General features: G+C 33.5%; 2 protein-coding genes and 1 long non-coding RNA gene across 3 annotated transcripts; 2 read left to right on the top strand and 1 right to left on the bottom strand.

The window, feature by feature from the left end:
- The first annotated feature begins 521 nt into the window (after positions 1-521).
- LOC111371604 (transcription factor WER-like) lies at positions 522-3,518 on the top strand. Its single transcript, XM_022993671.1, has 3 exons — positions 522-2,138; positions 2,448-2,577; positions 2,697-3,518. Exons 1-3 carry the CDS (start codon positions 1,985-1,987, stop codon positions 3,145-3,147), a joined length of 735 nt encoding a protein of 244 aa, XP_022849439.1. The 5' UTR covers positions 522-1,984; the 3' UTR covers positions 3,148-3,518.
- A 7,673-nt stretch (positions 3,519-11,191) lies between these two features.
- Positions 11,192-13,585, top strand: LOC111371605 (transcription factor WER-like). Its single transcript, XM_022993672.1, has 3 exons — positions 11,192-12,205; positions 12,515-12,644; positions 12,764-13,585. Exons 1-3 carry the CDS (start codon positions 12,052-12,054, stop codon positions 13,212-13,214), a joined length of 735 nt encoding a protein of 244 aa, XP_022849440.1. The 5' UTR covers positions 11,192-12,051; the 3' UTR covers positions 13,215-13,585.
- A 225-nt stretch (positions 13,586-13,810) lies between these two features.
- Positions 13,811-15,849, bottom strand: LOC111371606. Its single transcript, XR_002698608.1, has 2 exons — positions 15,577-15,849; positions 13,811-15,442 (listed from the first exon to the last, which is right to left on the bottom strand). It is a non-coding gene; the product is annotated as an uncharacterized LOC111371606 (long non-coding RNA).
- Positions 15,850-24,756: the final 8,907 nt, after the last annotated feature.

Genomic DNA, 24,756 nt, shown 5'->3' with positions numbered 1-24,756 from the left:
GCAAAGTGTCCCCAACACTTTTGATAAAAAAATCTCTCCATCCGTACGTACATAACACGGAATCTAGTCCGGTCTAGCAAAAAAATATATTGGATCATATTGGATATAAATTTCTTTTAACAAATGTCATATTTTCATCTTTCGTTCTTTCTTTCTCGAGTTATCTTGGAGTCTATCTAGTCCGGCCTAGAAAAAATTATGTTGGATACAAATTTTTTAAACAAATGTCATGTTTCATAAAAATTGATAATCTTTCTTTCTTTCTTTCTCGAGTTATCTTGTGCCCTACCTTTCATCTTCGACTAGTCCATGCTCCCACATCTTGGTGCCACCTCGACAACTCCTCTCACTTTGACGTCTTTTTCGTCTTTCTACTATGCCGTCCAATTGATTCGTTTACTTTTTTTCATATTGTCACCCTCTCTTCTTTTCATTGCAACCCTTTTCTTCCCACCACCCGGCTAGTAAAATTTGAGAGTTGAGGAGATCAATTGCCATCTAATTTCACATGATTGAAATTGTTCTGAATCGTCAAGATTCTATTGAAATAAAATTCATTGAAGGAAAAAACACTTTTTGTTTGTTCATAATTAGTGGTATCTCTAATACATCACAAACAAAATATAATTTCAATAACCATTTTTTTTTCTTTTTATCAATAACCTTGGATATGTTCAATGATTTACATCGAGTATTCCAATTTTCATTATATTAATAAAAATACATTCCAAGTAAAGAATGATGAAAATTTTATAACACGTTTCGATCATCAAACCACTCTCGTGAAGGCCATCGTGTAATACCATACCACCTGTCCCCTTAATGACGTATTAAGAACATGCTTATTCCAATAATTAAATGCCTCAATAGACAAAAAAGGCATCTAATTAAATATATTTTATTAAAAAGAATGGTGATTATGGTGGAATTATCTCCTTAAGAAGTAAGCAAATCAAACACATGTTAACTAGATATTGGCTTTGTAGTGTCTTTCAAGCTTAAAGAATTAGCCACCCACTTAATAATTAATTGTAATTATATATAATAAGAGAGTGCTTTAAAGGCTTTTGGTACATAGTGTCTAGACGCATAAACCCCTATGTTATACGTGTCCCTAGCCAAATAAGTACATGTCATCAAAAGTCTTGACAAAATTTTCCATTCCTTGATTGCCCTTGTTTTAGTTTTGATTTTTTGAACATGTTCTATGTTTATCTTTCGACGAAACTAGACGTGTATATTGGGATATTTTTACTTATTTTGTTCGGTTCGATTATAGTGTAGATAATATAGTCCACGTCTCTATAGTAGATAATTCATGACGTTATAGCGAAAAAGAGATATTACACTACAATTTTGGATAAATTTTGAGTTGAATGAAAGCTTTTCCATCTGATAAGTACGGTATATTCAATTTGTCATGTCCAATCAAATTTTTGATGATTCCATCGTTTTATGATTGAGTTTTCAGTCAAACTCTTCCTATTTTAAGAATATCTTTTTAACTATGAAATAATTGGAAGTTTCTCTACGAGAAATACAAGTTCAATAAATAACAGCAATATACACATAAACACGATATATTTGGAGAGAAGGGGGAACATCTTTTATCTAGTTAGCTCTGATTTCGGAAGTTCCTGTATTTGTTCTCGTATTTTTCCTACAAGTTTAGTGAACAAACGGGTGGACAACATCATATGCCCAAGAATTGAAGAAGGGTATTTTTGTAACTTGCAAATTAAGTAGTATCTAGAGCTAATCTTTGAATTATGTGATGATAGGATATTGATAGATTAATTGATAGTGACATAAATTTGAGTTTCGGAATGGAGCAATTAAGGTTAGACTTCAAGTATAAATATGCAATAGACACCAACACATAATGTCAGGGAATTCTTAGGAAAAAACCCTTCTTAGTATTAGTTTCTGCTAAGAAAAACAAATAATATTGTTTTATTTTATTTTATTTTTATTTTTGGCTTTTATGTCTTGTGGAGTTATGGCACAACATATGGGATGGGGAGCCATGGAAGAAGGGTGGAGAAAGGGCCCTTGGACTGCTGAAGAAGATAGATTGCTCATCGAATATGTCAAATTGCATGGTGAAGGAAGGTGGAACAATGTGTCTAGGCTTGCAGGTAAACTACATGCCCTGTATTTATCGCACTTTTGTCTCATTTAGTAAGGTGGGTTGTGTACGTTTGAACAATAATAAGAAATTGAAAGAAGTTAAAAGCGCAGGTTTGTTCTTGCTTCTCTACAAAAGAAGTCGGCAATATCAAGGGTGATACTGCCCAAAAATACCCAAAAGAAATCATTTTTTGCTTTCTAAGTTGTGTATCAAACATGCAGTCTCTTTATTATTTTCAAATCGAAACTTATGTAGTAGATTATAAGTGTCAAAGTTGTAATAATTTTCAAATGAATTTTATTTTGTGATTGAACAGGATTGAAAAGAAATGGAAAGAGCTGCAGATTAAGATGGGTGAATTACTTGAGGCCAGACCTTAAGAGGGGGCAAATAACCCCACATGAAAAGAGTATAATTCTCGAGCTACATGCTAAATGGGGAAACAGGTACTAATTTGCGGCCCTAAACGAACTTTTTTACTTCTCATTAATTCTTGGGCTAGCTCGGGCCTTATAGTAAGCTGCCTCAGAGAACGAGTCTTTATTAACTGATTTCATGAACTTAGGTGGTCAACGATTGCTAGAAGCCTGCCAGGAAGAACTGATAATGAAATCAAGAACTATTGGAGGACTCATTTCAAGAAAAAGGGGAAACCCACCTCGGAAAACGAGGAAAAATCCCGTCTCCGGCTTCTGAAGAGGCAACAGTTTCAGCTACAACAACAACAATACCAGCTGCAGCAGCAACAACAAGAAGATGAAATGAACATGAAGAAGATAATCTCAATGCTTGATGAGAATGATGACAACAATGGACTGCCAAATTTCCCTCAAATGAGACAAGAAATAATTTACCCGAACACTAACGACGAGTCGGGCTTCTTTTATTCGATGATTAATGGCTATGCAACCATGCTAGAGACCTCAAATGAGGATATCATGTGGGGTGGCTTGTGGAACTTGGATGATTGCTATGGAAATTTTCCAGCTGGGAATGCAATAAACAGAGCTATTTAACCAGCATATTTTAGCCAAGAATTTCTATTGAACTTCCAATGTATGCTTAAGCACTGGATGATTGAGAACCAAAAAAGGTTTTTCAATTTAGAGATTATGATTTTTCTGCTTTTTTCTGTTTTTGCTTCCTCCTTTTTGTTAGTCCCTTAAGGCATCTAGAATGATCATGTTACATTTTCTGCTGCTATTAGGCTGGTTCAATCTTGTGTCCAAAAAAGTTTGGAACGCATGACAAATTGACAAGCTCAATAAAATTTCAGAGAAACCAGCTTTTTTGCTGTAGATTGTAAATTTGCCCGTTCTATTTTTTCTTTGGAAAATGGAACAGGATACTAGTACTAGATAATGACTACTGACTCTAATTTTTATTTTGTCTAATCTTAAAAATTTATTAATAAAAAATTAGGAATTAAATTTATAATTTAGTAATTTTAGCATAATATAATAAAATAATTTTAAAATAAATTAAATATTGAGAATTTAAAAGCAAGAAAATAAATAGAACACTGTTCAATTAGTGTAATGATTGCTGACGACTCAGTAAATAGTGTGAAAATTACTCTAATTTGATGCCAATAATTGAAAATGGCTTAAGATCAGACTTGTGTCTTTTGGTCAAGCAAGAGATTTTCAAGATGCTGGATGGGATTAAAATATCCATATTTCCACTCATTTCCTAATTTACCTATTTACTTCTTTTTAATATTAATTTTTTTAAATATGATTTAAATTTAAAAACACAAATAGGAAAAACTGAAAATAGGAGTATGGGCGGGTTTGTTGAGGGGAACCACGTTCTTGTCCCCGATGAAGTTCAAGAAAAAAAATGTTATTTTTTCCTCTTTTGTGCATCAAATTGAATTTTCAATTACAAAAATAATTTGTTAATTATTTCTCCATACAAAGTGAAAATTTAAAAATATAAGGAAAAAAATGCATTGCTGGTGCTGTCATTGAGCTTCATTTGAGTTGCATGTATGTCACACAACTTTAATTATGTGCAATTAAGCGACTCAAATTCAATTTGCTTGTATATATGGCCACTCCATCTACTATCGTAAGTTCAATTAACGTAATGCCGCCTATGGATGGAGTGGTTAGATTTGCAAATAAATTGAAGTTGGATGGCTTTATTGCATAAGTTTAAATATGTGTGACCTAAATGCAACTTTGTTATTAATGTTTTTCATTTTTTATTTTTTTTCACGAAATCGACTTTGATTGACCTTGATTCGACCCTTTAACTTCTTATTCAAATTGATGCTTGGTCGGGTTTCTATAACAGTGAAAATGTTAAATTTTTTCACTTATCTTAAAACTAATTAAGGTAAAATAATAAATTATACCAAAACCAAAAGAGATCGATGGGGAAATGGATGTGAAATCACATGATATGATAGCAGCCATTGACTCAAGAAACTCGTTAATAAAATGGGGAATTAGTTTTCTTATATCCAATCTCTGAAGCTATTTGGTAAATTTATTTTATTTTTTATTTTACTTTTTACTAATTTTTAACAAAATTGAAGAGCGATCAGTATGCCGTGGTTCTTTAAACATGCCAAAATTCGGGTAAATTCTTTTAATAATATAATTTGTGTGTTTACGTTGAGAAACACAATGTGATTTAACTTGTATTTTGATCATAAATAATTTTTTACCAACCAACGTATAAGTTTTTAGAATAAAAAAGGTGGAAGTTTATGATTCAAATTATTATAAAAAAATTGCTTAGCGAAATTCGGGTAAATTCTTGTTCTTTTTATTTCATCATAACATACACACGAACATTTAGGAACGATCATGAATTCTTGAATTTTTTCCCTACTTTTTCTGATTTTTTGAGAATTTTATTCCACATTCCAACAATGAGTTAATAGTAGTACATGAAATTGATGGATGTGGATGGTTGGTATACAAGAAGATAATTATTCACAGCTGTATGCATCTTGTCTATCTTTCCCTCAATCAAATCCATATGAAACCCTAAAGTAAAAGCTAGCAAATGCTTCTTAACTTGAAAGAAAGGGACATAAAGTGAAGGAAGATGTGATTTATTGTACACAATGATAGGAATATTGAAAGGCCCTCTCTATTTTCTAATCATATGTTTCATTTAGCCCCCACAAAATGACACATTACATCAATATTTCTCTCCTAGATGGACTCGCAATAAATCATGGAAGGAAAACTATGATTAGATTGAAAAGCACAAACTAGAAGGTCGTTATATCGGAAGTCAAATTTTTTAGCACTCTAGAAGGTGAAAGAAGTCTCGAGAATACTGGTAATAGGGCGCATACTGTTAACTGTACTTGTAAATCTAATAGAAGCGAAGTAATTATTTGATAGAAAGACGTAGTTTAAAATACTAACTTTTTTCTTTTGGACACTTACTATGTCATGGTACAATATGATTTCGATTTTTTATTTGATATAAAGCTGTGTGTTTCAACTTTGCAGTTTAAAGTCAAATATTTCTAGCTCAATAGTCTTCTTAAGAGTATCTTCCTTTTATTTTACTAAAGATTAAAGTAATTATTTTGGATTATTTTTTTTGGACTCCTTGCTTTTCGTTTACTCAAATTCACACTATTGGCCAAAATTACGAATTTTTGGATCTTTTTTCTTTGTTTTTCGAATGATTGTGTACTCATCTTGAAATATATTGTCTATAAAAGGGGATAAGAAAAGAGATGGAAAGACATGGAAAAAGCAAAAAGTATATTTAAAAAAAAAAAAAAAAAAAAAAAAAGAATCAAGAACAAGTATATTTCAAAAATTTAATTCAAAAATCCCATCTACTGAATTCATTAGATTCATGTCAATTAATTCAAAGAACAAAATTTTAAGCTAGAGCATGATCAATTATTTATATTCCAAATCACGGACCAGATCGCTATAAGTTTCCAATATCCTTCTTAGTTTACAAGTTCTTCCTTGATCTCCAAGATACAAACTTTCAAGTCTTCTTCGATATTCTTCTAAGTTATAATTGCACGTGTGAGTGGGTACCAAGAAAAACAAAACTCAATTTCAATAGCTAAGGGATTTTCAAACTAGAATCACAATAGAGGGACTAAGAAATATTTTTCTATACAAAATTTGCGCGTGTCATGGCCCCCATTTGAGTAGAATTATTCTTCTATGCATTGCCCAGTCCACTTCTCATGGGTCTAGGGTAGCACTTCCTGTTCTACTTTGTCTAGAAACCTATTTTGACATTTTTACCCTAAACTTTCATTACTAGTAAAAATATGTCACGCCTTGCTGACAGTCGCAGTGTGGGAGTTCGATTCCTGAAACATGGAATTGGACTCCTTGTAGACGTAGTGTACAGACAGCTCTTGTTCCTTGATCTGCTGGAGCACATTTCACGATTTACCTCCCTCACAAATCTCTAGGAGTAGGGCGGTGAGGATCCTCAAGATTGGAGTTCAACCTTTTTTTTTTTTTTTTTAATAAGTCTCAAAATCATCTTTTAATCAGAATAATTGCAGGGCTTTGCCTGCAAAAATCACAAATCTCAGATGTTCTCAACTTTTATTATTGTATTCAAATATTTTTTATTTGTTAAAATAAAAAATTATTTCTACTCATTGTATTTTTTCCCCCCAACTATTTAGAGAAGGTACATATAAAGTTTGACGTAAGGCCACCAAAATCTCAAGATTAGCCTGATATGGACCACCCCTGCATCATCTAGTGTTTCAGTAGTCTCTTGTGGAAAGCGAATGCACAATATGAAGATACATGAAGTAAATGCGAGAACACTGAGAAAATATTAGAGGTGCGACCATGTTAGAAATATATTTTCCAACTAAGTTTGACAAGTATTTATCAACTTTTATAGATAATTAGAAAAGAGTCAAATTTATTATTGTTCACACATTTTGCGAGACCCACAAATACTACTTATTTATTATTAGTTTTTTTTTTTTTTTACTCAAATTAAGTTGGATTTTTGGGGTGAAAATAGTCTCCTTTATTCTAGTGCTTTTATTCGAAAAAATTTATTTGTTTTATTCCACGTGTTTTTATTAGAAAAATATTGTTTCCTTTATTACACAGGATTTTCTATTTTGTTTTCATTTTATGGTATTTTTAGTATTTGGCATGCATCCGTATAAAAACTAGATTTTAGTTTTGTATGACTGAAATATAGAATAATTATATAAGCACAGTTATTGTATTTATTTTCTCCACATTAGTCAATTGAATAAAATAATTTGTTCAACTGCCAATTAATTTTTTTGTCTCTTATTTTGTTATTCGTTTGCGATCATATACTTTATATTGTGTTATATATATTACCTCGATATGTTTTATTTTTGGGAACTTATTCATCACTTATTTTCTTCAATTAATATATAAAATATTTATAAATACTCCCCAAATCGATATCATTCTAATTTTCATTTTTTCTCTTCACCTATAGCATTCTTAAACAAATTCTTCTAAAGAAAACCCTTCAATCGAATTCCAACATATTACAATCGAGTTTGGTCCTCATTTTTTTAAAATTTATTTTCTTTTTAACTTCATTTTCAAACGCATATTTTTTGTGGCTCACAATTTTTATTGATTTTTTAACAATATATTTTATTAATTTTATTATAATTTATTATAAAAATTTCTAATTCTTATCTCACCAAATGGCAACTACGTAACGTTGTCAAATTTCTCGTGTACTATGATTGCCCTTTGCCGTACCAACGATTCGGGCCCCAAACTTTCATAAAGCAAGTCTTTTCAAATATTTTCTTCTGATTATAATAGGTATAATTAACAATCTCATTTGATTTGATCTGACCTTTCCGTAATATTATGCTACAGCTAACTTGGACTACTCAATTAATGGGAGACAACCTTGCAAAGATCAGATATTATTTATTTAAAAATAAATTAAAAATAGGTAAAATTACAAAACAAATTATTAAATAAAGACTCCCATAATACCAAAGATTCTGCAAATCCAACAGATAATATCAAATTATAGAAGAAAAATCTTCTAGAAACATTCCTTGAGTTCGTCTAAAGAAAAAGTGATTATGAGAAGTTTAATTAATTAATTAATGTTGTTGCCCCCCACCTTTCAAAACATCTTATCCTAATCTGCCTTGAATTGACACTTTAAAATTTTAAAAATATGATATGTTGATGTGTTGTACTTTGTGGTAAATAATTTTATTGAACCAAGAAATATCCTCCTCGGATATTTTCCACCGTACACGAGGCTTAAGAGCCTATTTAGGAGTGACTTTGAGAATTGATTTTTTGACCGTTAGGAGAAAAATGGGGTCCTCCTATGAAAGAAGAAGTCAAATATGACGGCTGAAATAGTGAAATAACAGTCAAAAAATCAATTTTTTGGAAGAAAAAATTGCTCCAAAACAGGCCCTAAGTGTTATGTAAAGGGACGAGCATAAAAGACTCGCTTAAGGAGGACGAACCCTTTTCCCCATCTACGCTGGTTAAGAGCCGTTAATAAGGCGTAAATCAATAAATAAAATGTGATACTCTAACAGAATTAGTTACAGGCTAATCAATAAGGGGTCGATATATATCATTTGTTCTAAATGAGGAATTACTAAAGTTTGGGGGAAAACTCATAAATACCCTCCCCTCAGAAGAGTAAAGCGTTCAAATTTAAATATTTCCTTCCAAATAATCATTTCCCTTCTTGCTCCAATTTAAGCATCAAAACTAGTGAAATGAGGAGGTGAAAATCCTGTTTATGTGAGAGGAATTTGTTGATCAAATTTCTATCGTCAACAATATTAATATAAATACAAATAAGTAATTTTATTTTTAGTCACAATTTTCTTTTTCGAATGTGAGAATTATGTAGTATGGAAATGGAACCTACAAAGATCTTGAAGTTTTACGGTTAAACTATTTTAAAAAGTAATTATACATCAAGTCTTTGAATAAATATCGAAACTGATTTGTTTATGAAAAAACGTGTTAAATCATAAATATAAACAAAAATATAAATAAATGTCTTTCTAGTAATTTGTATTTTTAAATGAGTTGGTCATTTATCTTTAAATATAATTTTTTTTAATAAAAATGAATATAATCGATGCATGACCACTGATTGTTCAACATCAATTACATCGGATCTCCACTGGATTCCACTCAAACTTCATCCTAATCATGAATAGATCTATCGAGTTCGAGTCCAAAAATAATAGTGTCTTGAATATACAACTACAAATAAATAAATTCTTTTTTTTTTTTTTTTAACAATTGAATCTTTTAACATTGAAATAGATTTGACTTATTCAAATTTACCATACTAAACAAGTGCACAAATATTTTCAATTACTGATTTGATATAATTTAATCATCAAAAAATTAGGCTAAATCGTTCATATATTTCAAATTATTCAAGGGGAAAAAGTTGTAACAAAAAATATTGTTTATAAAGAAATCCAAAAGGTGCAAGAACATAAGCCAGATGTAAATCTACCACTTTTTTTTTTTTTTTACAAGCGCTTTTTGATCTGTGTTTAAGCACCAAGTTTCACTTGGAAAGCAAAATGCTTTTCTATGTGCAAAGTGTCCCCAACACTTTTGATAAAAAAAAATCTCTCCATCCGTACGTACATAACACGGAATCTAGTCCGGCCTAGCAAAAAAATATATTGGATATAAATATCTTTTAACAAATGTTGTATTTTAATCTTTCGTTCTTTCTTTCTCGAGTTATCTTGGAGTCTATCTAGTCCGACCTAGCAAAAATTATGTTGGATACAAATTTTTTAAACAAATGTCATGTTTCGTAAAAATTCATAATCTTTCTCTCTTTCTTTCTCGAGTTATCTTGTGCCCTACCATTCATCTTCGACTAGTCCATGCTCCCACATCTTGGTGCCACCTCGACAACTCCTCTCACTTTGACATCTTTTTCATCTTCCTACTATGCCGTCCCGTGGATTCCTTTATATTTTTTTTTTTTCGCATTGTCACCCTCTCTTCTTTTCATTGCACCCCTTTTCTTCCCACCACCTGGCTAGTAAAATTTGAGAGTTGAGGAGGTCGTTTGCCATCTAATTTGACATGATTGAACTATTGAAATAAAATTCATTGAAGGAAAAAACACTTTTTGTTTGTTGATAATTAGTGGTATCTCTAATACATCACAAACAAAATATAATTTGAATAACCATTTATTTTTTCTTTTCATCAATAACGTTGGATATGTTCAATGATTTACATCGAGTATTCCAATTTTCATTATATTAATAAAAATACATTCCAAGTAAAGAATGATGAAAATTTTATAACACGTTTCGATCATCAAACCACTCTCGTGAAGGCCATCGTGTAATACCATACCACCTGTCCCCTTAATGACGTATTAAGAACATGCTTATTCCAATAATTAAATGCCTCAATAGACAAAAAAGGCATCTAATTAAATATATTTTATTAAAAAGAATGGTGATTATGGTGGAATTATCTCCTTAAGAAGTAAGCAAATCAAACACATGTTAACTAGATATTGGCTTTGTAGTGTCTTTCAAGCTTAAAGAATTAGCCACCCACTTAATAATTAATTGTAATTATATATAATAAGAGAGTGCTTTAAAGGCTTTTGGTACATAGTGTCTAGACGCATAAACCCCTATGTTATACGTGTCCCTAGCCAAATAAGTACATGTCATCAAAAGTCTTGACAAAATTTTCCATTCCTTGATTGCCCTTGTTTTAGTTTTGATTTTTTGAACATGTTCTATGTTTATCTTTCGACGAAACTAGACGTGTATATTGGGATATTTTTACTTATTTTGTTCGGTTCGATTATAGTGTAGATAATATAGTCCACGTCTCTATAGTAGATAATTCATGACGTTATAGCGAAAAAGAGATATTACACTACAATTTTGGATAAATTTTGAGTTGAATGAAAGCTTTTCCATCTGATAAGTACGGTATATTCAATTTGTCATGTCCAATCAAATTTTTGATGATTCCATCGTTTTATGATTGAGTTTTCAGTCAAACTCTTCCTATTTTAAGAATAAATAAGTACATGTCATCAAAAGTCTTGACAAAATTTTCCATTCCTTGATTGCCCTTGTTTTAGTTTTGATTTTTTGAACATGTTCTATGTTAATCTTTCGACGAAACTAGACTTGTATATTAGGATATTTTTACTTATTTTGTTCGGTTCGATTATAGTGTGTTCATAGGTAGATAATATAGTCCACGTCTCTATAGTAGATAATTCATGACGTTATAGCGAAAAAGAGATATTACAGTACAATTTTGGATAAATTTTGAGTTTAATGAAAGCTTTTCCATCTTATAAGTACGGTTTACTCAATTTGTCATGTCCAATCAAATTTTTGATGATTCCATCGTTTTATGATTGAGTTTTCAGTCAAACTCTTCCTATTTTAAGAATGTCTTTTTAACTATGAAATAATTGGAAGTTTCTCTACGAGAAATACAAGTTCAATAAATAACAGCAATATACACATAAACACGATATATTTGGAGAGAAGGGGGAACATCTTTTATCTAGTTAGCTCTGATTTCGGAAGTTCCTGTATTTGTTCTCGTATTTTTCCTACAAGTTTAGTGAACAAACGGATGGACAACATCATATGCCCAAGAATTGAAGAAGGGTATTTTTGTAACTTGCAAATTAAGTAGTATCTAGAGCTAATCTTTGAATTATGTGATGATAGGATATTGATAGATTAATTGATAGTGACATAAATTTGAGTTTCGGAATGGAGCAATTAAGGTTAGACTTCAAGTATAAATATGCAATAGACACCAACACATAATGTCAGGGAATTCTTAGGAAAAAACCCTTCTTAGTATTAGTTTCTGCTAAGAAAAACAAATAATATTGTTTTATTTTATTTTATTTTATTTTTGGCTTTTATGTCTTGTGGAGTTATGGCACAACATATGGGATGGGGAGCCATGGAAGAAGGGTGGAGAAAGGGCCCTTGGACTGCTGAAGAAGATAGATTGCTCATCGAATATGTCAAATTGCATGGTGAAGGAAGGTGGAACAATGTGTCTAGGCTTGCAGGTAAACTACATGCCCTGTATTTATCGCACTTTTGTCTCATTTAGTAAGGTGGGTTGTGTACGTTTGAACAATAATAAGAAATTGAAAGAAGTTAAAAGCGCAGGTTTGTTCTTGCTTCTCTACAAAAGAAGTCGGCAATATCAAGGGTGATACTGCCCAAAAATACCCAAAAGAAATCATTTTTTGCTTTCTAAGTTGTGTATCAAACATGCAGTCTCTTTATTATTTTCAAATCGAAACTTATGTAGTAGATTATAAGTGTCAAAGTTGTAATAATTTTCAAATGAATTTTATTTTGTGATTGAACAGGATTGAAAAGAAATGGAAAGAGCTGCAGATTAAGATGGGTGAATTACTTGAGGCCAGACCTTAAGAGGGGGCAAATAACCCCACATGAAAAGAGTATAATTCTCGAGCTACATGCTAAATGGGGAAACAGGTACTAATTTGCGGCCCTAAACGAACTTTTTTACTTCTCATTAATTCTTGGGCTAGCTCGGGCCTTATAGTAAGCTGCCTCAGAGAACGAGTCTTTATTAACTGATTTCATGAACTTAGGTGGTCAACGATTGCTAGAAGCCTGCCAGGAAGAACTGATAATGAAATCAAGAACTATTGGAGGACTCATTTCAAGAAAAAGGGGAAACCCACCTCGGAAAACGAGGAAAAATCCCGTCTCCGGCTTCTGAAGAGGCAACAGTTTCAGCTACAACAACAACAATACCAGCTGCAGCAGCAACAACAAGAAGATGAAATGAACATGAAGAAGATAATCTCAATGCTTGATGAGAATGATGACAACAATGGACTGCCAAATTTCCCTCAAATGAGACAAGAAATAATTTACCCGAACACTAACGACGAGTCGGGCTTCTTTTATTCGATGATTAATGGCTATGCAACCATGCTAGAGACCTCAAATGAGGATATCATGTGGGGTGGCTTGTGGAACTTGGATGATTGCTATGGAAATTTTCCAGCTGGGAATGCAATAAACAGAGCTATTTAACCAGCATATTTTAGCCAAGAATTTCTATTGAACTTCCAATGTATGCTTAAGCACTGGATGATTGAGAACCAAAAAAGGTTTTTCAATTTAGAGATTATGATTTTTCTGCTTTTTTCTGTTTTTGCTTCCTCCTTTTTGTTAGTCCCTTAAGGCATCTAGAATGATCATGTTACATTTTCTGCTGCTATTAGGCTGGTTCAATCTTGTGTCCAAAAAAGTTTGGAACGCATGACAAATTGACAAGCTCAATAAAATTTCAGAGAAACCAGCTTTTTTGCTGTAGATTGTAAATTTGCCCGTTCTATTTTTTCTTTGGAAAATGGAACAGGATACTAGTACTAGATAATGACTACTGACTCTAATTTTTATTTTGTCTAATCTTAAAATTTTAGTAAAAAGCCATGAGTACAAGTAATTCTTGACAAAATTTCTACCTAAGCTGACGTGGTTGCAGATAATTGGATTGATTTCTTTATTCTCTTTCCATCTTTCAATCAATTCCTGCCACGTGTTGTCTGTCAAAATTTTTTTCTGTTCGTTTTTTCTATACTTGTAGCATGATTCAAAAATCTAATACTACTCGAGAATGTCCAATCAAGTCCAAAAAAGGAAAGAGATTCTTTCATTTCCTTTAGAATGTTTAAATCATGTTCCATTGCAAGTTAAAAACCCAAAACTTCTTTGGATACTTCGGAAGTTGCTGACTTAAAACCAAAATAATCAACAAATAGGCCAATGCGCAGTCTATAAGTTTCACATCTTACCTATTAATTGCTGTGAAAAACTCTTAAGAATTAATTCTCAGATCACTAATTTGACCTCGCATCAACCTGGTTGTGCGACTTGTGGTACAAACCTGTCGAGAAAAAACCAATCGATATTTTCTTATCTCATTGGGGACAATCATCAAACAGTCTAGCGTCAATAAACATGATCACTCTCAAGAATTCCTTCATATTAGCCAACACAAGCTCATTTATTCATGATTTTCGATCCAATGGACTCGCTGCTCTACTTTCTACCGGTTTTCGTAGAAACCCCGTCCCTCAAACTCACCCAGCAATGCCAAGCACAAGGTCACCGCGTTAGTAGGAGATCATGTATTAGATCGAGATACAACAAGTGGCATAGGCACTATTAGAACCTAAATAGAAGCACACGTGTTTATCCGTCAATGACTTCATGAAGATGAAGGTGGGCATTTTCGGCATCATTTTTAGATGTGCAATTGCAGACTACTAAGGTAGAATTGTAATTATGTTTCAGTTTCTAACCGTTATTACATTATATATATTTCATTCGTTTATCTTATAAAATCATAGACCAAATATTCATTCTTGTAATGTTTTAACTCACTTACGTATTGTAGCTGGTCCCAAACCCGAATAAAGGATGAGGATTTTACAAATATTTAATTTCTTACATTTACACATTCGCTATAAATTTACATTTTTATTACACTTTCAAGGAGCGAAAGTGCGATTTTCGCCTTGAAAAGAAAAATAAAAATATGCGAATCAGGTGGCTACGAGCCGACTCGACTTGCCACAGCAAGGGACGAGCTTGTGGGACGATGCGAGAGTGAGAAGAGCCAAGCCTGACAATAGGTGAGTTGGGTGGCTGGGCTCAACTTGGCTCGGTCTGCACCCATTTAACTCTCCCTTTGTGTACTTTTGGGTAGAGACAAAAAATGGAGAAAGGGGACAAGAGGCTTTGGTGTCATCTAGGGTGTCAATTTGCACTAAAAATGGAGACCATTATCTTGTGAAGGAGAAGGGAAAAGAGAGATGTGTCTATCAGTCTCTTGGCACCATTTTCTCATGGATTGCGAGGATTTCTACAAGCATGGGCATTGTTACTCTTTACCAAGAACTGAAGGTATGCTTTGAATCTATTGGGTACTCAATTTTCTTGTTAAAGATGTAATAAATATAGCCAAGATTTTAAAATACGTAATACGTGACAATGCGTTTTGATTGATCATCAAGCATTACAAGCACATACATCCACATGCAAATCACACACACACACACACACACACACACACACACACTCAGTCAATTAAACTTGTAATCGATGGAAAGGTAAATTAGGGTACCTGATTGGTGATACGAAGAAGCCTACCTCAACAACATTGGTGTTTGCAGCGATGGAAGTCAGAATACTCTTTAGTGACTACGTAGCTCGTGAACTCCATGAAGCCCTTCATTGGAAAGACGTATCTTTTCCTACCAATCGCAAAAGATGTATGGGACACAGTTAGAGAAACATATTCAGATTCCAAAAATTCTTCCCTTGACTTCTAAATCAAAACCAAATTGTGGGAAACCAAACAAGGAGACAGAGTGTAACAGAATAGTACATGGAGATGGTGGCGTTTATGGCAAGAACTTGACTTGAGTACAGAGGAAAAATGGGACTGTCCAAGTGATTGCGAATGCTACCAAAAGAAACTGGAGAATGAAAGGGTATTCGAATTTTTGGCCGCCCTTCACCGTGAATTAGACTATGTCAGAGGAAGGATCCTGGGGTAGCAACCTCTACCGTCAACGAGGGAAGTTTTTTCGGAGATTCGTCAGGAGGAAAATCAAAGGCGAATGATGCTGAATGGAGGAAAAGACGACGCTAGAGAAGAAGAAATCTCATTCAAAATTGGGCCAAAAGCAGGTGATAACAAACATGGAAATGGGTCGGGTAATGTTAAATTTAATCCAAGGACTGGACCAGCTGCTTTTTTAACAATGGGCCTAATATTTCCAATAATAGGCCTAACAATTTTAATACTGGATCTGGTGGTTGGGGCCCATAATCGAGAAGTGCAATTAATGGACCAAGCACAAAACAACAAAAGGGGTGACCATGGTGTGAACATTGTTGTAAACCAAGGCACAAGGAAGATACATGTTAGAATTTACATGGAAAATCAATAGATTGGAAACCAAAGCAGAATAATATAAATCGGGGCTATCAAGCTTTGATGGACCATCAAACTATCAACTTAAGCGTACTTTCAATCCTACACAAATAGAGCAACTTTACAAAATTTTCTCAAGGCTTCAAACATCCGATCAATCTTCCCAAATTGGGTCTTCGAGCTCACTAACTCATAGAAGTAATTTCCGACGAGCCTTAAGTGCTATCTCCAAACTTAAAAATCATTGGATGATTGACTCAGGAGCCTCTGATAACATGACGAGCTCCTACAACCTATTTTTCATCATATACAACTTGCACGGGTAACCTTAAAGTTAAGATTGCTGACGATTCACTCTTACCTATAGCAGGAAAAGGGAGTATTGGAATCTCTGACTCTATAACTTTAAAATATGTCTTTCATGTCCCTAATTTACCCTGTAATTTACTATCTATAAGCGAACTCACAAAAACCTCAAATTGTATTACTAAATTCCTTCATTCACATTGTGTTTTTCAAAACCTATCATCAGGGAAGACGATTGGCAATGCTAAGGAGCGTAGAGGCTCTAATACTTGGACAAGGTTGATGTGAGTAAGCAACATCTAATTGCAGTTTGTGATTTTGCATTTGTTCCTAGTGATAGCTAAGTCTTGTTATGGCATTTTGGATTAGAACATCCTAACTTTCAATAATTGAAACATATATTCCCTACTATTTTTCGAAATAAAAAAACTAGTCAACTTTCAATGTGAATTTTGTGAGCTTGCTAGACATAAACGTACCTCATTCCCAAAATCCACATATAAGCCCTCAAAACCATTTACTATAATTCGCAGTGACGTATGGGGTCCTTCACGCATTCCTAATCGAAATCATACAAAGTGGTTTGTTATGTTCGTTGATGATCAACACTCAAATTTGTTGGGTGTATTTATTGAAAGAAAATTCTGATGTTCAATCTGTATTTGTCAATTTCCACTTTATGATACAAACTCAATTCCAAACACTCATTCAAATTCTATGCACAGGTAATTGCATTGAATATTTCAACAAAAATATGGGGATTTCCTCCACACTCATGGGATAATCCACTAAAGCTCTTTTGTTGAAACCCCTCAACAAAACAAGGTTGCCGAATGTAAAAAATAGACATCTATTAGTAGTTGCTAGAGCTTTAGTGTTCACTTCCAATATGCCAAAACATTTTTGGGACAATGATATCTTAAAATCCACTTATCTAATCAATTAAATGCCTAGTCGGACTTTAAACTTCGAATCACCTCTCCAAAGATTTCAAACATTCTTTCCGACCTCTCGACTCAACTCGAACCTACCTCTCAAGCTACTTGGGTGTACCGCATTTGTCCATGTTCACAACAATCACAGAAATAAATTGGAACCTCGAGCTATTAAATGTGTTCTTCTTGGATACTCACATACTCAAAAGGATTACAGATGTTATGATCCCTCCACACATAGAGTCATTGTCAGTTTTGACATCACATTCTTTGAAAATATTTCATACTTCAGCAGAACCTCTCTTCAGGGGGGGAATTTAAAATAAAGATTGGTACCTAAACTTAGATCTTCTTTTTTGGAGTTCTTGCCATCTACTAGTTCGTCTGTGCCATTTATAGGAGAAAACTTGAATTTAGGGAGAAGATGCAAAAAAATAAAGAGGCAAGGAAATACTAGTTTACTCAAGGAAACAAAAAACAAGACATTAGGAGAACCTTACACCTGAAGCACCAAAATAGTCAGACACGATGATAGCTCCAGAGCCTCTTGACATCACGAATGTACCAGAGTCATCAGATATTCCATCGCACTCCAAAAACAAACTCGATCATGTACTCTTCACCATATCTCAAAGTTCATGTCATATAATACTCTATCTACAGGATTTCGCAGTTTACCTCTCATCTTGATAATACCAAAATTTCAAGGGATATTCATGAAGCTTTGAAAATTTCAAATGGAAAGAAGTGGTGATGGAGGAAATGCGAGCGTCAGAAAAAAAAAATGAGACTTGGGAAGTTATGGATTTTCCAAGAGGAAAAAAAACCAATTGGATACAAATGGGTCTTCAATTTAAAATATAAATCTGACGAGACAGTAGAATGATATAAAAGCTTGCCTAATTGAAGAGGGATACACCCAGACCTGTGGCATTAACTACACAGAAACATTTGAACTTGTGGCAAAATTAAATACAGTGCGACTACTCTTGTCATTAGCAGCAAACTTAGATTGACCTTTCCAACAACTGGACATTAAGAATGCTTTTTAAAATTGAGAATTGGAAGAAGAAGAAGTGTATATAACAATACCATTAGGTTTTTGCAAACGAAAGGAATGGGGTATGCAAGCTCAAGAAGTCATTGTATAGACTAAAGCAATACCTAGAGCATGGTTTGACGGATTTGCAAAAGTATTGAAGAGATTGGGATACCAACAAGGACAATTAGATCACACTATGTTCCTCCAACAGTTCGGCGATGGAACTAAGACAATCCTAGTTTGATGACATAATCTTGACAGGAGACAACACAATAGAAATAAAGAAGCTTAGGGAGAATCTAGCTACTGAATTCGAAGTAAATGATCTGGGACCAATGATATGTTTAAAGGGGAAATCAGCATAACACAAAGAAAATATGTTATTGACCTCCTTATTGAAACGGGAATGCTCGGATGTAAAACCAGTGATACACCGGTTGATGTGGAAAATAAAGTTGAGAATTCCAGTAGGGCAATAGACACAGACAGATATCAACAACTAGCAGCTGAATTAATCTACTTATCACACACTAGACCTGACATTGCTTTTACAGTTAGTGTGGTAAGCCAACATATGCACTGTCCAAAGGAAGTCCACCTAGAAGCTATCTATAAGATACTCAGATATCACAAATGTTCACCAGGAAGAGGATTATTCTTCAAAAGGGATGAAAGGAAAGATGTGAAAGTTTTACAGATGCAGATTGGGCAGGTTCCACCGAAGATAGAAGGTCGATCACTAGATATTTTACTTTTGTATAGAAAAATCTAGTAACATGGAAAAGCAAAAAGTAAAACGTAGTTGATAGAAGTAATGCTGAAGCAAAGTTTAGAGCAGTAGCACAAGGAACATGTGAAGGATTATGGTTGAAGAAACTCATAGAAGAACTACATGTTGCAATGAAGTTTCCAAGTAAACTCTATTGTGATAATAAACTGCTATCAACATCTCTCTAAACCTAGTCCAACATGATCGGACGAAACACGTGGAGGTTGACAGACACTTCATAAAAAAATAAAGTGAAAGAAGGGGGGATTGTTTGTATGACATATGTTCCTTCACAGGAAAAATCGCAGACATCTTCACCAAAGGATCACCATGACCAGAATTCGATAATTTCATTTACAAGTTGGATATAATCAATATCTAGAATTCAACTTGAGAGGGAGTGTTGAAATCCTGTTATGTGACAAAAAAAAAAAAATACTACAATTAATTGAATGTTATACATATAGTTTGCAACTCTATGACAAATTGATTTTTGATTTTTCTAATTGTCAAAATCGTACGATTGCGTTTGAGTGATATGGGCTAATTTTATATTTTGTTGGGCTCAATTAGCATTTTTGTTTTTTTAAGTTATAAAAATGGATTGGTCTTTGTTCGGCTAATTTGAATACAATTTTTAACACAAATGCATGAACATTTTGGCGTCTAAGTGAGCATATATGGTCAACAAAATGGGTTAACTGCATTATCATGCACATACCCCATATGCGACATTACACATGCGTGCATTTTATAATACTGAATCTAGCACGTAGTACTTGATGAACTCATGAACCTGATCCTCGATGATAAAGAGTTCAATTGTGTCACATTGCATCTGTGCAGTAGTGCAACCCCCAAGTTTATAGTGACCATATACTACGAGGGGATTTCTTTGAGTGTGAGGCCATAAAAGTGGCGGTGGCTGGCCAATGAAGCCATTGCAAGGACTCCAAAGGAGACAATGAAATTTCTTAAAATCCAAAAACAATACAACTAGATTAGAAACTATCTTAAATGTTGATTTTATTTATTATTTGTCCATGTTGTTTATAGTACTAACACCAGATCACCTATCGCACATCAAGATAATTGAGAACAGGTTTGCTCATCAATAAGACTTCTAATATTCCTTTCTCAAACTTTCATGCAAGAGGGTCTCATAACAGTATCATTCTGCCTAGTACGATATTATATTAAATACCTCATTTTAAAACTTAAATCGTTAAACAAGGAACGGACTTAATTGTTCAAATCATGTCTTCATCAAGAATACTACACCATCTATGAGCATATACCTTGATGATAGGAATCAATCTGGGGCTCAAATTCAAGCAATAGAGATAAAAATTTGATCAAGAATCGACCAAGCTTGAAGCTAGCCGGTCCACGAATAAGTCGAACACACATTTATATTGTTAGACAGTAATCCAAGATTTGTGACCAGAACAAATCATATTGCTCTAGAATTATATGAGCTTTATAGTAATAACTATAGCATCTTTCTCAATGAACCCAAAAATGGGAAAAGTGCGATCAGTAATCTCATTAATAAAGGCATATGATATCACTTTGCCTCTCACTCTGGCTCGACTTCCCTTTTCCGTAAACATCCCCTGTAATCTACTTACTTTTCAATCCCATCTTCTTGAAAATCCTAAATACAATAGTGGATTTGTTTACGTATTTTATTGAATCTTTTTTCATGGCTCGTTAGATAATTTGATGAGCCAATGATTTTTTTCCTTGTTTTACAAAAATATTTTCTAGAAAAAAAATCCTAATGAATAGGAGAATACAGATTCATTTTGAATAGTAGAAGTTTTTCAATAAAAGACATCGGAATGTTACTTCATATGTTGAGCAGAAACCATAAGAAGATTGTTTTTGTATATTTCAATATAAATCTCAAATGCGCTTGTGTTTTTTGAATTGAGAGCAGCAAGTGCACGTGTTGCAGTGCAGAAGAAGGGTCAAAATGCTAGATATCTTCTTATAAGACTAAAACACACAGAAACTTTTGACTCTTAGCAGAAGCACCATGACATGTATCCTGTCAACTTGTCTATTCGAGTTTTGCTACAAAAACAATGAATGGGAACAGGGAATAAGCCCCCGTTTGGGCTCCATTTTTGGGAAATGAAAATGAGTATAATAGTATTTTTTTGAAAAATGAATGATTGAAAAAGAATGAAAAGTTATCGATTTACGTGTAATATTATTTTATGAAAGATTGTGTGATTGAAAATATGAGAAAGAAAGATAAAATGTAATGGAATTTAATTTAATGAGGGCCAAACAGGAGCTAAATTCATGTGCCACGTGTCAACATTTGGTTGGCCAATTTTAATTTAATTTAATTAATTTTTTTTTTTTTTAAAAATGTACTCAGTCAAGTGCTGCCATGCAAAACTTGGATTTAAACCCTGTTTCTATTCCTTGTCAGAGTAGCTTTATACTGTTTGTCATCCTCTTTGCAATTATTATTTTTCCATAATTAGTTTACTCTTTTTCTCAATTCTAGAGGGTGTTTGGCACCCATTTTTATGGAAAAACGAATTTTAGAATAGTAGATTGATGTAGAATGTGTGGATGAAAAACAAAGAAAAGATTTTGATTTACGTGTAATATTATTTTAATGAAGAATGTGTGGTTGAAAAGAAGAGAGAAAAATGTATTTTGAGAAAAATGAGAATCAAACGGGGTCTAATGTTACAATGGAGAAAGTTTGGCTCGCTTCGGCAACATTTAGGGGAATGATGTTAGCTGATCTACTAGAATAAGTCGATGATATTATTTTCATTACGTTAATATCTTTTCAACGATAAACCTAGTGTTTTAAAAACTGGTACAAGCATGGACCCAAAAAATTGAAAAGTAGAGGATCAAAACGAAGTCAAACCAGTTATAAAAAATATTCAATAGAAAATTTTTGAGATGAATCGACTAGTTTTTTACTTGTGTCTTTGTTGACACACTAAAAATGCAGCCCAAATCAAATGGCCCAAAGAGTGAAGCCCAATTGGGGAGTCCATAATAAAGGTCCAAACAGGATTATTGATGAATGTAGTGGAAATTCACGAACACGGTAACATCATCACCCAAACTTGCAAGATGCCCAGAATCTGAGCGAATGGAGTACCTTACGGTCGCCCAGAGCGATGACCCCGTTCTCACCCAAACTTTCGAATCGCCCAGGATCTTAGCAAGCATAAAATATTATGGTTATCCAGAATAACATTTATTGAAACAGTTATTGAGTGATTTTATCACATTCTACGATTCAAGGAGCCCAGTTGAAGGCGATTGAACGACAAAGAGTAATTGCAACAATTAGAGACGGCAGTTCCACGACAAGTTAACCATCATAAAGAAAATAGTTAGTTATACAACAATCAAGCAGTTTTCAAGTGGTTTGTCACGAAAAAATCATCAAGGGAATATAAAAGGAAGAGAAGACATAGAGAAAAGGACGCCCGAATCAAACACTCTCAAACAGAGAATATGTAATTTTGATTTCTTAGTTTAAACTTAAATACTTCTTTTAGTACTCGTGTGTTTGCGCCCCTTGGAGGTATTTTGTTTATTTCCAATTGTAAATCATCGCCAATAAAACACATCTTTTTGAAATTTTGTCTCAAGAGGTCCGTTCCTTACACAATCGTTTGATCCCTTTTTAATTGTTAGCTACTACCCGCACAAAACAGTCTTATTTTGTGGATTTTTACGTATAACTACACCAGTTCCTTAGGTCAAACCGGCCGGTTATGTCTGGTTCTAATGTATTGATAATCCATCAAAACTATGGATTCGAATCTAGTTCCCGTCTGCTTACTAGATTATTCACGTGTTAGGCCTTTGATTGAAACTGGAGATTCAAAGTTCGTCGTGCATAGGTTGTTCTAATGTTACATCCATACGAGGAACTACATTCTCATGAACTGGAGCAACATGAATACCATCTCGGCCAGCTATAGGTATGACAATCCCTTCTTATCCTACCATTCCAGCCTTCACAGCAGCCATAATCTTACTCTGCAACTTGAGTAACCCAATGCACTTTGAAACAACATAAAGTACAGCCAACGAGAAAATAAAAAATCCAACAATAATTATCAACCTGCCCAGAAAAAAAAAATCATCCTTAGACGTGCCAATAGATGTGGTAGATTATGTAATTTTAGAAATCATTTATGCCCAATACATGTCAAGAACATCTTGACGTTGCATTGTTGAGAGAAGGTCTCAGGTCCGAATCAGTAACAAGCGGTGGCCCTTGTACTCACTTTCAACCACCCTTAGTACTCCAGATGACTCCTCTGCAACATTCAGAAGTTCATACATTGTTGTCCAGATTCATTAATTACCAATATTTTGATCTTTGTTAAAGACCTACGGAGTTCAAAGCAGAAAATATTGTTCCTAAATCACAAAATCAATCCAGAGTCATTTATTTGCCTTCAAGGCATGATAACAATTCACAAATGAGAGAAGTAAAGCGAAAGAATGCAGGATTATAGCAGACCACGCAGACAAGTTAATGGATTATAAAATCTAGAGTGCGCAAGTGTCAGTGTAGCCACATAATGTAAGTATTATGCTCTAGGTCTAATTAACTTTGGACATAAATACTTTTGATATATAATTAATACAATTTAATGGCAGATCTATTATTTAATTAATAGACAATTGAATAAATAATAGAATCCGTAGATTCAAATCTTCGTAATTTGTTAATAACAAGGAGTTGTGATTGTGAGATACAAATTACATCTGATTGAATCTTAAATCATCCGTGATCGTAAGTAATAACGAGATACGGATATCATTATTACGGATAGACCATTACTTGTGGCATTTCTTACTTGTGAAGTAAGTAACTGATCTCACAAGCTAAAATGTGGTGACATTTAAATGAACACGTAGATGTTTTGTTATAGAACAAAGCATTGGAGACCCGTCAAGAGATTCCACATGGATAACTATTTGAGTATCAGTGGTTAATCTCTAAAGTTCTGTAGTGAAATTGGTTCTTTGACTTGAGGTCGTCATGGTACCTTATATGAGGACAATCATACTTTGACGGTGTTAGATGTTGCTCTGTAAAGGGCTGCTAATACGACATTGTTCGGGTACGTTAAGAATCGTATGAAAGTTGTGATTGATCAATAAAGGATTCGTCACTCTTAGATAGTAGGAGATTATGATCTGCATTTCATTCAATTAAGTCAATGATGAAATCCTTGGCCAATGTATACTCATAAGTCGAAAAGGAGTTTTCGATTTATATTAATTTAATAGTGGAGTGAAAGATATGATCGTTAATCGAGATTGACACACTTCCATATCTCGTAATTGATCGGATCATATTGATGAAGGGATTATAGTTTTGTAGTAAACGAACGAATTTGATTTTGTCATACCGCGTGACATTTCTCGTCACATGTATTGTCCTAATACATTACTAGATGTCAATCTGGGACAGCGAGTGTGAATTGATGATAAATTAAAAGGGTGTTTTAATTTATCAATTTTGATTAGATCAAAATAATATTTCACGTCGTTAGATATCGTGA

Source organism: Olea europaea, chromosome 22, assembly GCF_002742605.1.
Source record: "Olea europaea var. sylvestris chromosome 22, O_europaea_v1, whole genome shotgun sequence".
Classification (NCBI taxonomy): domain Eukaryota; kingdom Viridiplantae; phylum Streptophyta; class Magnoliopsida; order Lamiales; family Oleaceae; genus Olea; species Olea europaea.
Note: the sequence above shows the minus strand (reverse complement) of the source record. Positions and strands in the feature narration are given on the sequence as shown.